The sequence below is a fragment of the Leucoraja erinacea genome, chromosome 3 (assembly GCF_028641065.1).
Source record: "Leucoraja erinacea ecotype New England chromosome 3, Leri_hhj_1, whole genome shotgun sequence".
Lineage (NCBI taxonomy): Eukaryota > Metazoa > Chordata > Chondrichthyes > Rajiformes > Rajidae > Leucoraja > Leucoraja erinaceus.
The window spans coordinates 25,399,987-25,414,944 of record NC_073379.1 but is presented as its reverse complement, the minus strand read 5'-3'; the positions used below and the strand labels follow the sequence as shown (position 1 = coordinate 25,414,944).

The 14,958-nt window shown below is 43.8% G+C and overlaps 1 protein-coding gene across 1 annotated transcript; it reads right to left on the bottom strand.

Moving 5' to 3' along the window:
- Nucleotides 1-7,586: 7,586 nt before the first annotated feature.
- Nucleotides 7,587-12,614, bottom strand: hmgb2a (high mobility group box 2a). The gene is made up of 5 exons (XM_055632316.1): nt 12,461-12,614; nt 9,970-10,132; nt 9,746-9,888; nt 9,488-9,662; nt 7,587-8,201 (listed from the first exon to the last, which is right to left on the bottom strand). Exons 2-5 carry the CDS (start codon nt 10,117-10,119, stop codon nt 8,031-8,033), a joined length of 639 nt encoding a protein of 212 aa, XP_055488291.1. The 5' UTR covers nt 10,120-10,132; nt 12,461-12,614; the 3' UTR covers nt 7,587-8,030.
- Between the last annotated feature and the right edge of the window lie 2,344 nt (nt 12,615-14,958).

Sequence of the window (14,958 nt, the reverse complement as noted above, 5' to 3'; positions counted from 1 at the left end):
GGGAGCTCTCTGAAAGCTTACAATCAATTCCCCTGTCTTGAGAAAATTGAGCTCCAGGTTGTTATGAAGGCACCAGGACGCCAGCTGTGTCTCTTCCTGTCTGTAGGCAGATTCCTCCCCATCCTGGATCAGTCCAATCAGGGTTGTGTCACTGCAAACTTGAGAAGCTTGACAGAGGTGTCTGTGGAGGTGCAGTTGTTGATGTAGAGAGGATAGAGGAGAGGGGAGAGTACGCAGCCTTGCGGTGCTCCTATGCTGAGGGTCTGTGGATCCGAGATGTGCTTTCCCAGCCTCGCATGCTGCTTCCTATCTGTCAGGAAGTTGGTGATCCACTGACAGAGGGGTTCAGGCACAGTCAACTGGGAGAGTTTGGGGTGTAGTAGCTCTGGCACAATGGTGTTGAATGCAGAGCTAAAATCCACAAACAAAAGCCTTGCATTGGTCCCCTGGCAGTCTAGGTGCAGTAGGATGAAATGCAGGCCTCAATTGACTGCGTCATCCACTGATCTATTGGCCCGGTATGCAAACTGATATTTTTCAGCTGGGCCAGAACAAGTCTTTCAAGGGTCTTCATGACTACAGAGGTCAGTGTGACAGGCCTGTGGTCACTAAGACTAGTAATCCTTGTATTTTTTGGTACAGGGACAATAGTGGAGACCTTGAAGCAGGCAGGGACAGTACATGTTTGCAGGGACTGGTTAAAAATGTCTGTGTAGACCGGTGCCAGTTGTTCGGCACAGAGCTTGTGGGTAGAGGGGGAATCATTGTCCGGTCCTGGAGATTTCCGGCGGCACAGAGCTTGTGGGTAGGGGGGAAACATTTTCCCGGCTTTTTCTTTGGCTACTCAGCAAATAAGCAGTCCATGCCAGGTCAGAGCAATATTCAAGCTTAGCTATTTAGTGGCAAGTCACATATATGCCACAAAAGGCAACAGAGTAGCATAGCTGGTAGAGTTGCTGCTTCACAGTGCCATAGACCGAGGTTCAATCCTGTCCGTATGGAGTTTGTACGCTGGACAAAGGGCCGGTAAAGTCAAAGTATCCTCAAGAGGTCAAGAGGTCAGATGCTTGGTATTGCATGACAAGCGACTCATTTTTGAACACGGCAAAACATGTCCACAATCTACTAAACACCTTCAAGAGTTCCAGCAAATGTGAAGAAGCTCACCTGCACCTCATTTTTTTCCTTGGGTAGCTTACAACCCAGCGGTTTGAACATTGAATTCTCTAACTTTCAGTAACTTTCACTTACGTTTTACTAGTTCCACAGTTCTCCACATTATTTCTCTTGAGATCACACCTTCCATGGCCAACAATGGATCCACCTGGCACTGCCATGCCTGAGGTCATTTGTCAATGACCCCGATTAGTCCTGATCTTTACACTCCTCTAGCTCTTCACCCCATTCTGAAGCATGGAAGCAAGCAATTCGGCCCATCAAACCTGTGCTGACCCCTTCATTGCAATTAGTCCCACACAACTGGCTGGCACTTTTCCCCAACACACTGCCGATCTTACGTCAAGTGTGTGTGCTTGCCTGAAAATTGCTGTTAAAACTGCTTCCACCCACACAACTTCATCTTTCAAGCTGTGCACTCTAGTGTGTGACAACTGGAGCTTAAAAAAATCTACACGGAAAATGTTAAGCGCTCCAACAGATGGAACCCAGAAAGGGGAACATACCAGCAGAGTGGGTCATGTGCCTGGAAAGTCAATTGCTCAATTCTCTTTTTTTGTTTCCAGTGTTACGCAATTGAAAAAATATTTATTTTTTGTTCCACAATTGAATAATATGACCATTTCCAGTTGATTTTGAATTACTCAGAAATTGCAAGTGAATCCATCTTGATGTGAATTCTGCTGGTGTCAAGGCATATGTCATTACTTGTGCAACACCTTTCACACATTTGCACAGGTATCGGACCAAGTTGCCTTGTTGGTGCCTGTTACCAGGTTTTCCCTGCATAACATGCTGGATAAGGAGGTATCTCCCTACCTATCCTGTATCTCCCTGATCTCTTGGTCTGATATCCTCTCAATACTGAAACCCTACATGCACCAGCTAACTAGTCATAGTCACACAACGTCAACACAGGGTCTTCGGCCCAACTTGCCCACACTGACCAACATGCCCCATCTAAACTAGTCCCACCTGCCTGCGTTTGGCCCATGTCCCTCTAAACCAGGGATTGGCAACCTTGTTCTGCATTGGGCCTGGGACGCATGTCTGTGAGCGGATGGCGGGCCACATCTACCACATGGATCACGCCCAGCCGGCATCAAATCACGTGTTCACGGAAGGTAGACAAAAATGCTGGAGAAACTCAACGGGTGAGGCAGCCTCATGCAATCCTTGCATGTCTCACCCGCTGAGTTTCTCCAGCATTTTTGTGTACCTTCGATTTTTCCAGCATCTGCAGTTCTTTCTTAAATGTGTTCTCAGAAGGTGCGCGGCCGTGCCGGCGGCTTTGCGTAGGAAGCGGTACTGCCAGAGCTCGACCGCGCTCGGGGCGGGCGCTTGGCCGGGGCGGATGATTATGGGGGGAAATATTTGCCTGCGGGCCGGACGATTTTGGGTTAAGGGGCCGCATTCGGCCCGGGGGCCGTAGGTTGCTGACCCCTGCTCTAGACCTTTGCTATCCATAAACCTGTCTAAATGTTTCTTGAATGTTGCATTAGTCCCTGTTCTCCCAACATCAGGAACATTTTTCCTGCATCTAGCTTGTCCAATCCCTTAATAATTTTATATATTTCTACTAAATTCCAGAGAATACAAGCACAGTCGTTCCATTCTTTCATAATATGACAGTCCCGGGAATTAACCTTGTGAACCTATGCTACACTCCCTCAATAGCAAGAATGTCCTTCCTCAAATTAGGAGACCAAAACTGCACACAATACTCCAGGTGTGATCTCACCAGGGTCCTGTACAACTGCTCTTTGCTCCTATACTCAGATTCTCTCGTTATGAAGGCCAACATGCCATTAGCTTCCTTGACTGCCTGCTGTACCTGCATGCTTACTTTCAGTGACTAATGTACAAGGACACCCAGGTCTCGTTGCACTTCCTCTTTTCCTAATCTGACACCATTCAGATAATAATCAGCCTTCTTGTTCTTGCCACAAAAGTGGATAACCTCACATTTATCTACATTATACTGCATCTGCCATGCATCTGCCCACTCACCCAACCTATCGAAGTCACCATGCATCCTCATAGCATCCTCTTCACAGTTCACACTGCCACCCAGCTTTGTGTCATCTGCAAATTTGCTAATGTTACTTTTACTTCCTTTATCTAAATAATTAATATATATAGTAACTAGCTGTGGTTCCAGCACCAAGCCTTGCGGCACCCCACTAGTCACTGCCTGTCATTCTGAAAGGGACCCGTTAATTCTTACTCATTGTTTCCTGTCTGCCAACCAATTTTCTCTCCATGTCAATACCCTACCCTTAATACCATGTGCCCTAATTTTGCCCATTAATCTCTTGTGTGGGACCTTATCAAAGACTTTCTGAAAGTCCAGATACACTATATTCACTGACTCTCCCTTATCCATTTTACTTGTTACATCCTCAAAAAATTCCAGAAGATTAGTCAAGCACGATTTCCCCTTCATAAATCCATGCTGACTTGGATCGATCTTGTTACTGCTATCCAAATGCGCCGCTATTAAATCTTTAATAATTGACTCCAGCATCTTCCCCACCACCGATGTCAGGCTAACTGGTCTATAATTCCTGTTCTCTTTCTCCCTCCTTTCTTAAAAAGTGGGATAACATTAGCTACCCTCCAATACCCAGGAACTAATCCAGAATCTATAGAACATTGGGAAATGATCACCAATGTGTCCACTGTTTCTAGGCCACCTCCTTGAGAACCCTGGGATGCAGACCATCAGGCCCTGAGGATTTATCAGCCTTCAGTCCCATCAGTCTACCCAACACAATGTCCTGACTAATGTGAATTTCCTTCAGATCCTCTGTCCCCTAGTACTTCTGGGGATCGTTTGTATCTTCCTTAGTGAAGACAGAATAATAGCACCTGTTCAACTCGTCTGCCATTTCCTTGTTCCCCATAATAAATTCACCTGTTTCTGTCTTCAAGGGACCCACGTTTGTCTTAACCAATCTTTTCCTCTTCACATACCTAAAGAAGCTTTTACTATTCTCCTTTATATTCTTGGCTAACTTACCTTCGTACTTTTCTCCCCTTATTGCCTTTATAGTTACCTTCTGTTGTTCTTTAAAAGTTCCCCAATTCTCTGGCTTCCCGCTCATCTTTGCTATGTTATACGTATTCTTTTTTATTTTTATGCTGTCCTTGACTTCCCTTGACAGCCACGGTCGCCTCTTACTCCCCTTAGAATATTTCTTCCTCTTTGGAATGAAATAATCCTGCATTGTTCCACTGTCATCCCTGCTGGGTCCCTTTCCAGTCAACTTTGGCCAGCTCCTCCCTTATGCCTCCATAGTCCCCTTCGTTCAATTGCAATACTGACACATTCTGTCATATGATGAAAGAATGGAACGACTGGGCTTGTATTCACTGGAATTTAGAAGGATGAGATAAGAGTGGATCTGACAGAAACATATAAAATAATTAAGGGATTGGACACGCTAGATGCAGGAAACATGTTCCCGATGTTGGGGGAGTCCAGAACCAGGGGTCACAGTTTAAGAATAAGGGAAGGCCATTTAGAACATAGGAAAAACATTTTCACCCAGTTGTGAATTTGTGGAATTCTCTGCCTCAGAGGTCAGTGGAGGCCAATTCACTGGATGCATTCAAAAGGGAGTTAGATTGAGCTCCTCGGGCTAGCGGAATCAAGGGATCTGGGGAGAAGGTAGGAACGGGGTACTGATTGTGGATGATCGGCCATGATTACATTGAATGGCGGTGCTAGCTCGAAGGGCCGAATGGCCTACTCCTGCTGATATTGTCTATGTATCTAAGGTCTTTAAATCTAAATCCCTGGCCCCTGCACCAGCTCCTCAGCCACACATTCAGATCCCCTATCTCCCTGTTCCTGCCCTCACCAGCACGAGGCATTGGAAGCAAACCAGAGATAACCACCCTAGAGGTCCTGCTTTTCAGCCTTCTTCCTAACTCTCTAAACTCACGTTGTGGAACCTCCTTCCTCTTCTTCCCGACGTCGTTTGTGCCGACATGCACAACCACTTTCGGCTGCTCCCCTTCCCCCTTGAGGATGCTCAGCAATCGGTCCGAGACATCTTGGACCCTGGCACCACGGAGGCAACAAATCATCCTCGAGTCTCGCCTGTTGCCACAGAATCTCCTGTCCATACCTCTCACTATTGAGTCACCTACCACTACGGCGTTACCTGAAGTAGGTCTCTCCGGTTGAGCCTCAGCGCCAGGATTTCATTGAAAGACCTGTCCGCCACTCGGACTGGAAGTGTCGTCTGTCCCAACAGCTTCCAAGAGGGTGTACCTGTTTTCAATAGGTAGCCACCAGGGTCTCCACGCTTATTTCATCATCGTCACCCACCTTTGCTCTTTTTGTATCCTTGGTGTAACAACCTCACTGTAGGTCCTGTCTAGGAAGCTCTCTTTTTCTCAGAAGGTCCTGAGATCATCCAGTTGCTGCTCCAGTTCCCAAACACGGTCTTTCAGCAGCTGCACCTGGACACAATTTCCACAGGTGTAGTTGTCAGAGGCACCAGTAGTGTCCCTGACTTCCCACATCCAGCAAGTCACGCTGAAACAACTTGCCTGCCATTATTTCAGGAGACAAATCCCAATTGGTTGTGCCTCTCACCCCCTCTACCTTTGAGCGTAGTCTCCTCACCGAACTCTCCAGCCAAAGACTCGCACTTTACTCACCAAGGCACTTCACCTCAACAAGGCCGCTCTGCTACAGCTGCACTTATTTTTTTATCTGCTACCTAATCAACTACTGTAGGGCTAATTTGTAAATTACTTGAACCTGTGCCTTTGGCGCTCTTATTAAATCTCCATTCCCTGACCCACCTTCTTTCAGCCAATTCTCGTTCTCGCTGCTTCTCTCTGACCTTCACGGTAAAAACTGTGACTTTCACACCGATGACCTTCACACCTGTCGTCCCTCTGCCCAACCCTCCATTGCTTGTGTGATCCCTCTAACACAAGGTGTCCCATTCTATTCCCAACCATTCCCAGGAATTTGACCATACTGAAGGGTTGACCTTACCCTGCTGACCATAGAAACAAACTAGGCAGCTCATTTTCAAACAGCTCACACACCACAAAATGTTGATGCAGTGGTACAATAAGCCAAATGATCATTGGGCCTTGAGCTACTTTAGTTTGTCACGTGCACTGAGGAACAGTGAAAGCTTTCTATTGTGTGCTCTTCAGGCAGTGGAAACACTATGCATGATTAGTCAAGCCGTCCACAGTGAAGTTTAAGAGTGAGTGATTGCAGATCCGTTCCGGGACCTGGCTTGGGTGTCATCTTGCATTGACTACGCAGATAATGCTAAGCCATCTGTTATAGCCCTTGGTGAAAGACTGCAAATGCTGCTCGGTATTTTGACCCAGCAACCACAATTCACAAGAAGGAAACTTAGAGAGATAGTGTAACATTGAATAAGGACACAAACCATTTTTGATAGTGGCTATCAAATCCTCTAGACAAGCTGCATGTTGGAGATGGCAATTAGGCTGCTGTGTGTACCAAGGATTGGAATGAACACTGGAACTGTATGCCAAAAATCCAGAGACCGTTTTATACTGGATATGTTAACATTTGTCTCTCAGCTGCCTCGATGGTCAAAATGTTTTAGGGATGTATGGTAAAGCACTTTAGTTTATCTCGTGTGTACTGAGGCAGTGAAATTATTTTGTTGCGTGCTAACCAGTCAGCAGAAAGACTATACGCGATTACAATCGAGCCATCCGCGGTGCATGGATAAATGATAATGGGAATCTGCTGTTGGAGTAGAGGTTTAAAAGAGTAGAGCTATTGTAATGTGTGATTACAAATCGACTTCTGGGACCAGCACGCAGAAAATCGCCTGGCTTAGGTCCTATTTTGAAAATGCTTGTTATTGCATAGCCATCCTCTTGTCTGTTCTTGTAACCATTAGTGTGGTCTAGTTCGTTAAGGTCAACAATGACCTAATTTTATTGCTTCTCAACAGAATGTATTCAGCCAATATCCAATTATAATTTATAGAAAGTCCTGTTATTCCATTGGAAATACTTAATTCCAAACACATTGTCCCACGATGAAAGACATACACACATATTGCGAATTCGCTGACCAGGAATGCCTCATCAGAGAGTGGTGAATCTCTGGAACTCTCTGCCACAGAGGGTAGTTGAGGCCAGTTCATTGGCTATATTTAAGAGGGAGTTAGATGTAGCCCTTGTCGCTAAGGGGATCAGGGGGTATGGAGAGAAGGCAGGTACGGGATACCGAGTTGGATGATCAGCCATGATCATATTGAATGGCGGTGCAGGCTCAAAGGGCCGAATGGCCTACTCCTGCACCTAATTTCTATGTTTCTATCTGCAGTCTTTGTTATATCCCAGGTACATTTTTAGAAATTCTTAAAATCTGAATGCGAAACCACAAGTTAATGTTTCAGTTTTATTAAAAAAGTATTGATTCTTATCATGATCTAACCATGAAAAGTTAGCAATCACATGTAGTGACAGAAGATCTACAAAAAAAAAAAATTGGCAAAAGAAATTGGTATTAACTGCATGACAAAAAAAATCTTACTACTTTTGCCATTTGAAAATTTCACACACATTAAATAGGCAAAAACATTCCATGACTCTGGAGCCCCTCTTCTTGAAAGGCAGTGCCTTTTAAAAAAAATCAGCTACTTACAATTAAAACATTACAGGGCCTGGCTACGCAGTGTAAAAATACAACACTAACTATACACAGTTTTGTACAGTTTCTTTACACCTAAGCCATTGATCCAAATTACAAATGAGTTCACATTTCTTGTCCTTGCAAAGAAAAATAGATCAAGCTTAGACAGACATTTTTTTTTAACATCTGTTGCCATTTAATCATCATCCTCATCGTCGTCTTCCTCCTCCTCATCGTCGTCTTCCTCCTCTTCATCATCATCGTCTTCCTCCTCCTCTTCCTTCTTCTTCTTCGCAGCTGGAGCTGGCTTGGCAGCAGGTCTCTTACCAGAATCAACTTTGCATTTGGCTTTGTAGGCTGCAACCTCCTAGAAGGCAAATTTAAACAGTAGGAAGTTACACATCAATCACTGAACCATTAATCCGAATAGATAGCAATCAAGATATACCTGTTAGCTGACAGACACATCAAGCCGTGGAGATTTGGCTTGCACAAGTTACAACACACCACCCAATTACAGGATTCAAACATCAATTTTCTGCAGTGCAAGATTTCTCAAACTTGTTCCACAAAACTTTCTCTTGCACTATAGTGTAGCCCACACGTATTCACTGCCATCTGTACTCAACTGCGATTCTTTCACTTCCCTGATACTGAATCTTGTGCATTGTTTGGAGTGTGTGCAGTCTCAACATATTTGTCCCCGCAGAGTGGAGATGACATGAGAATCTCATCAATCGAGTTTGGTGACAGATCAATTGTTCTCAGGCAACTTTGATTTTGCTATGCTTTGGCCACTCTATTCTGAAATTATTGCTTATATATATATTTTATTAATTGCTGTTGTTTCTACCACACGTTTAAACAGCTTAATTTCCCGAGTCAACAGACTTTGTCATCCACACAGACATATGCCCCAGCCTCGTCTTCATTAGCAGACTCTTGTCAATAGACCCTATATGAATCGATTCATTATTCAAAGATTCATCTTTCTTCACATCCATACTTTAAGACGTGCAACAAGAGAGCAACCCAAAGGGCGATTAGTGAGATCCAGCAAAGAAAAAGAAAAACATCAATAGCTTGGAGCATAGAAAATTGCAACTGAAGCCTGGAGTTTGAGATTAGCTTGAAATTGAGTTTTACAGAATAGATGAGATGACTGTGACAAAGGATGATATACTGGAAACTGGTATGTAAAGAATATAAATGTACTTTAGAAATTAAACTTTTCCTTCTGTGCTAGGCTATACAGGTTATACAAACCCAAAGTCAACCGTGCTAAGACTGTGCTGCTGGATCACTGACGTGACCCACTGCATCCCTGTCAAATATATGAAAAGGCTGTATACTTCGAGTCTGTAGAAGAGTCTCTTGCTCGACTGTTCTTGTCTGACAAGTTATTGTGAATAGTTTACTCGTGTCTTGTGTAAATTATTCTGAAAGTAGATACTATTGCGGATGACGACATGTTGAGCAGGATCTAAACAAAGTGTCTGCAGCTGGAAACATTCCAATGAGCTATTATGCAAATATGGATCACCTTCCTCCTCCTCCCAGAAAAAAAACAAATGCACTAGAGAAATAATTTAAATTGTCTGGTTGAATAAAACTTCAATGAATCACAATATTTAAAGCTCAAGCCCCATTTACCTTCTCATACTTCTCCTTTAATTTAGATGCCTTTTGCTCGTATGGCTGCTTATCCTTGGATTGCACTGTGGACCACAGCTCGCCCAGTTTCTTTGCAACATCGCCAATGGACAATCCAGGTGATTCACTCTTGATCTTTGGACGTTTTTCAGAGCAGAAAATGAAAAACGCTGATCTGCAAAAATAAACAAATTATTCAACAAAACAAGATTCAGTTTAAAAAAATGTAATATCAAGCACCTTGACTGAAATACATACGGTGGTCTTTTGGGAGCATTTGGATCCTTCTTCCTTTTCTTGTCCCCTTTCTCAGGAACAAAGTTCTTCATCTCCCGATCGTAACGGACCTTGTCGTTCTTGGCCAGGTCTTCAAACTTTGACTTCTCTTTGTTTGACATGGTCTAAAAACGAAGCTATTTAAGTTATCACAGATACACAAATATAAATTCAAAATGATCCAAAACCAGTATAAAAGTACTCACCCTCCACCGTTCAGAACATTTCTTTGAAAACTCTGTAAAGTTGACAGAGGCCTCCGGGTGCTTCTTCTTGTGCTCCTCTCGACAAGTCTGCACAAAGTACGCATACGAGGACATTTTGCCCCGAGGCTTATTAGGGTTTTTTTTAACCATGATTAGTTTGTTTCTGCAATGGAAAATAAAAATATTCAGACATTGAGAGTGAAATATTTTGTTGGATATACCATAGATAAACAAGTTCAGTCTAAGCTGGTTTCCTCAAGAAGTTCTTTGTTAACCTAAAAGTCACCAAGTAGGCTTGGTAAATTTTTTTATTTCCTCGACAGTCTCTCCAGAATGCCACTTAGTCCACGGATAAAGTACAGCAGAACATTAAAATATGTTTGCATCTTCGGGAGATTGTCAGTACTTCCCAGTTAGCAACCTTTGCTTTGCTTGGAAATCATTAAAAAATTAGAGCGATACAACCACTAACGAACGTTAAGTGACTGCGTAGAGTTTTGGTGTTGGGCAATCATGACAAATCGTTTAATTTGTTTTCTAATTCTAATAGAAAGTAACTTCAATTTGCTTGCAAAACATCATCTCTGAACCTCCAAGATGCCAGCCGTTTACATTTAAATTTAGCAAATGAAAAGGATTTTAAAGATCCTGGTTATTGAATTTTAAGGTATATCGATCATTACTGATGCTTTAAATTCATATCCCTGCACAACAGAACTTTAGAGCTCGATTCCCCTAGCACATATATAACAATCCAAAAGGCCTCTACGTGTTGTAAACATCTTTACTTCCTGTTTCCCATCACCATCAGTCCCATTAAAAACTCTTGACATGGAAAATAGTTACTGCCTTGAATGTAGTAGAATTGCAGGTGCACCTTTCCTTTAAGATACTACGCTGCCATTGTTTGTAACTTTCACTCCTCTGTATCTAACTTTCAAGTCCACTTAATAACTAGTAAACACAAAACCTTGATAAGGGAAATTAAATACTCAAATGTTTTACATTAGATAATAAAAATACTGCTTGCAAGTAAATTTTATGCATGTGGATTATATGTTTTAATCGATTAATCAAATGAAAACTTGTTTGCATTCATCCAGTTATTTTTTTTAATCAATAGAAACAAAACCTTTTCCGTGTATATAGCACCTGTTAATAAAAAACACCCAAAACGTGCCTACATGACCAATATCACCTGTTTTCAAATGTTGATTCGACCAAAACACATATTTCATGTTAGGATATGAACATATTTTTCTTAGAAACACAAAGACAGCAGTGGTAACATATCAAACTTGGTCACGGAATACTTACATTTTGAATACTCTGTCAAACAGAAAAAAGTTCTCGATTTTTTAAGATACATTTTTTTTTAAAGTATTGTGGGCATACGAAACGTTACAATTCGTGAAAATAATGCTTGCACATCAAATTTACTCAAATGTAACATTTTTCAAACAATGTTTAACCTAAATTAATCTAAAACGAACGCTTTCAATGCAAACGATCATGCAAACACATACACAAAATTGTACTGGTAGAAAAGTTTTACCTAAAGATTTGAACCGATGTTTTAAAAGTACAGTTTTTATAATATAAAAACGTGCAAAAAACGCCGCAATTAAGACGATATTAAAACATGGGGGGGGGGGGGGGGGGGGGGGGGGGGGGGGGGGGGAAGAAGAAAAAGCAAGCCAAAAAAATTGAAAAATAAAAGGAAAAGGGCGGGCTGTGTAACAGATGTAGGAGCTGCCTGCCAATCCAGCCACCTCCATTTTACACACAGACTCGCACAATACCGCAAGCAGACGGAGCATAAGCAGAGAAAATACCAGGGGCGGCAGCAGGAACTTAAAAAAGCTGCTGAATCCAGACGAACTAATGCAGATTTTAAATCGGGGTTTCAGAGGCAAGTGTGCTGTTGCAATTTTGATTACAACATTTATAGAAACGCAAAAAATAAAACAAAGACAGCGAGGCTGCAAAACTGCTGCGCACTTTGCATTAATGAGTCACATTGAGTAACCCAGAGGCGGCCATTTCCCTGAGAAAGAAACACACACACACACAACCCTTTCCACCGTCACTCTACCCCGCTCTCCAACTTCGGCTCTCAATTTCTTGAATCAATTTGCAACAAAATTCTTTATTTTAAAACAAAAAAACCCTCCCCGCGCATTTTTTCTCTCAAAAATAAATTATATGCGATTAAAAAAAAAAAAATCCACTCTTATTAAATGCACCAAGTTTAAACGAATGATTGGAAAATAAAAACACAAGTTGTAGCACTTTTTAAAAAAAATAAAAGATTTGCTTCTTCCAAATCTTTTTGATATATATTGTTATAAAGGACGAGAAAGTCGGTAAAAATGGGTTGGGGAAAAAAAGGAATAAGAGTCAACAGATTGTTTTGGGGAAAAAGCTACGTTAAAATATCCCGCGCACATACATATCCAGCCCGTACAGTGATATACATAGGGATACCTACCAGGCTCCCACTACACAAGGCGTCAATGGACTACAAAGCTACACAGGGCGCTGGTTCTATGCTACTCTGCACCCTAACTTCATTACACGTTTCCTACCCGGATACCCATCGCTCACGGCGCTCCGCCGGCGCCGATTGGCCGGAAGCCGGGCCCGGGGGCGGGTTGGGGAGGACATGCCGCCCCTCTATTGGCTGCTGGGCGAAAGCCGCCAGCAGGTTAGGTTGCGCCTGGGTTCTCCGTCCCTTCCCCATGTCCACTTGAGTTCCAGTGTTCATCCCGCCCAGCAACCTGCCCAGCAACACGCCACTCCCACCCCGTCTCTTCCCCCCCCTCCCCGCTACGGGATGCACCGAGCGCCGCCACCTCCCATTGGCTGCGGGCGCCTGGCGCACCTTTCGAAAGGGCGGCAGCTCGCCAGCCGATTGGTCGTCTTAGCGGAGGGGGCGGGGCAGGGGGGAGTCGGGACCGCAGCGTCGCCGCCGCCGCTGAAAGGCGTGTGACGTGTTTGTTTTTGAAAAGCAACGGTCGGCGGCAGAGGCGTCGAACGCTCGAGAGCGCAAGCGGGAGACAAAAGAGCGCGCGCCCGCTGCTCGCTGCCCGGGACTCAAAGCTCAAGGGCATCGACCAGAGAAGATGAGGAGTTGTACTATTTTACACTCTTCCAACAGATTATTTGTGTCTTTCTTGCATGCAAACGCAGGAAACAAAGGGAGGAGGAGGGATTAATGCGCGGCCCTTTTTTTTATACTCTCCCCGAAAAAAACTTCTGGGTTACAGTTGCACGCCCATTATGTTCACTGACCACACTTTGTGGGAGGGTCGGGCTTTGGTGCTGGGCTGGTGTGTCAATATAACAACCCCCCCCTCCCCTCCAAGCGTTTTGCAGCCAATTAAAGTGCTCTTTGAAGCACGGGGGAGTCAAGTCAAGAGATGTCATTTGTTCCAAAACGAAACGTTGATATTATTCTCTTGCAGCGTTCGCGCAACAGGCAACGTGGAGTCTTACTTGTAGATCTCGTTTCCCCATTGCAAGGAGGATGTGGAGGCTTATGAGAAAGTGTGGAAGCATGTAAGGGGGAAATATAGGGTTCATGGCAAGTCCCTTAACAGCATTGACAAGGATTGGATCTTGGGCTCTATGTCTATAGCTCCCTGAACGTGACAACGCAAGCAGATGAAGTGGTTGAAGAAGGGTCCTGACCTGAACCATCACCTATCCATATTCTCAAGAAATGCTGCCTGACCTGCTGAGTTACAATAACACTGTCCTTCGAAAGATCCCAATCTGAAACATAACTAAACTGTTCTCCATAGATGCTGCCTGACCTGCTGAGTTACAACAACGCTTTGCGACCTTTCATGTATTAACCAGCATCTAGCAGTTTGTTTTTTGATAAAGTAGTGGTATGTTTGCCTTCATTGGTTGGGGCATTGAGAATAAGAGTCAGGAAGTCATGTTGCAGATTTGCAAGACTTTCCTTGATGTTTTTGATCACCCTTTAGGGTGGTATGTTTGGAGAGCCTTCATTTTACTTTAGTTTATTATTTACCGGGGCATTGAGAATAATGGTTGTAAGCATTCAGGAAGTCATGTTGACCAGACCTTTTTTTGCAAGACTTGGGTTAGGCGGCCTCCAACAGGGAGCCGGGGTATTGTGCTACTACCGTCGCGGGGCTTCTGATCACCCTATGCCGCTGCTGACAGGCTGCTGAAAGGGTGTGGAGCGGCGCCGGGAACTTTGGGAGAGACCGTTTATTCGGGGCTGGATGCGTGTTGCGGGGTTGAAGAGCTCCTTTTACGCCCCGCGCGGCTGGAATGGCCGCGGGACTTTTATTATGTGCAACCTCGCACCATGTGTACCGCGGTACAGTGCCATCGCCAAAAGACTTTGACTTTTAAGTTTTTTTTGTGCTTCCATCACAGCAGTCATGTTTATGTAAGATTATACATGTGTCTGGGTCTTGTGTAATGTATGGCTGCAAGCATTTTCGTTTCCACAGTCTAGGGGTCCAGATACAATTAGAAAGTTCATAACATTTGACTCTTGTGCAAGGTAAAGTTCATAACATTTCGTGCAAGGTAAACTTCAATTAAAGATAGTTCAAAGGTCTCCAATGAGGTAGATGGATAGACTTTGATTGTTTTCTCTGTAATGATGGAGGGTTCGGGGAGACCTGATACATGTATAGAAAATTATTAGAGGTACAGATAGGGGATGGAAATGCCAAATACAATAGGTTATAGCTTTAAGATGAAAGGCAAAGTTTAATAGGGATGTATGGGGCAAGATTTTTTTGTTGCGCAGATTGGTTTAACTTGGAATCCTGTTCAGCATGGGGGTTGTCGGCCTGTGCTGTACTGTTCTTTCTATGTTCTAAAATGCACAGAAGGATGCTGAGAAAACACTTGAAAACTGGAGCAGACCCTGAAGCTCTGCGATACCCTCTCATTGCTAATCGTTGGTCTTGGTCTCAGCTGCAGCAATGTGATGGTGTG

What these genes read in the sequence shown, in the direction of transcription:
- hmgb2a (XM_055632316.1), bottom strand. Translation starts at nt 10,119, where the DNA reads ATGGTTAAAAAAAACCCTAATAAGCCTCGGGGCAAAATGTCCTCGTAT. An exon ending in AATGTTCTGAACGGTGGAGG is followed by an intron (nt 9,889 to 9,969) that starts GTGAGTACTTTT and finishes CTTCGTTTTTAG; the next exon opens with ACCATGTCAAACAAAGAGAA. An exon ending in TAAAGGAGAAGTATGAGAAG is followed by an intron (nt 8,202 to 9,487) that starts GTAAATGGGGCT and finishes TTTGCCTTCTAG; the next exon opens with GAGGTTGCAGCCTACAAAGC.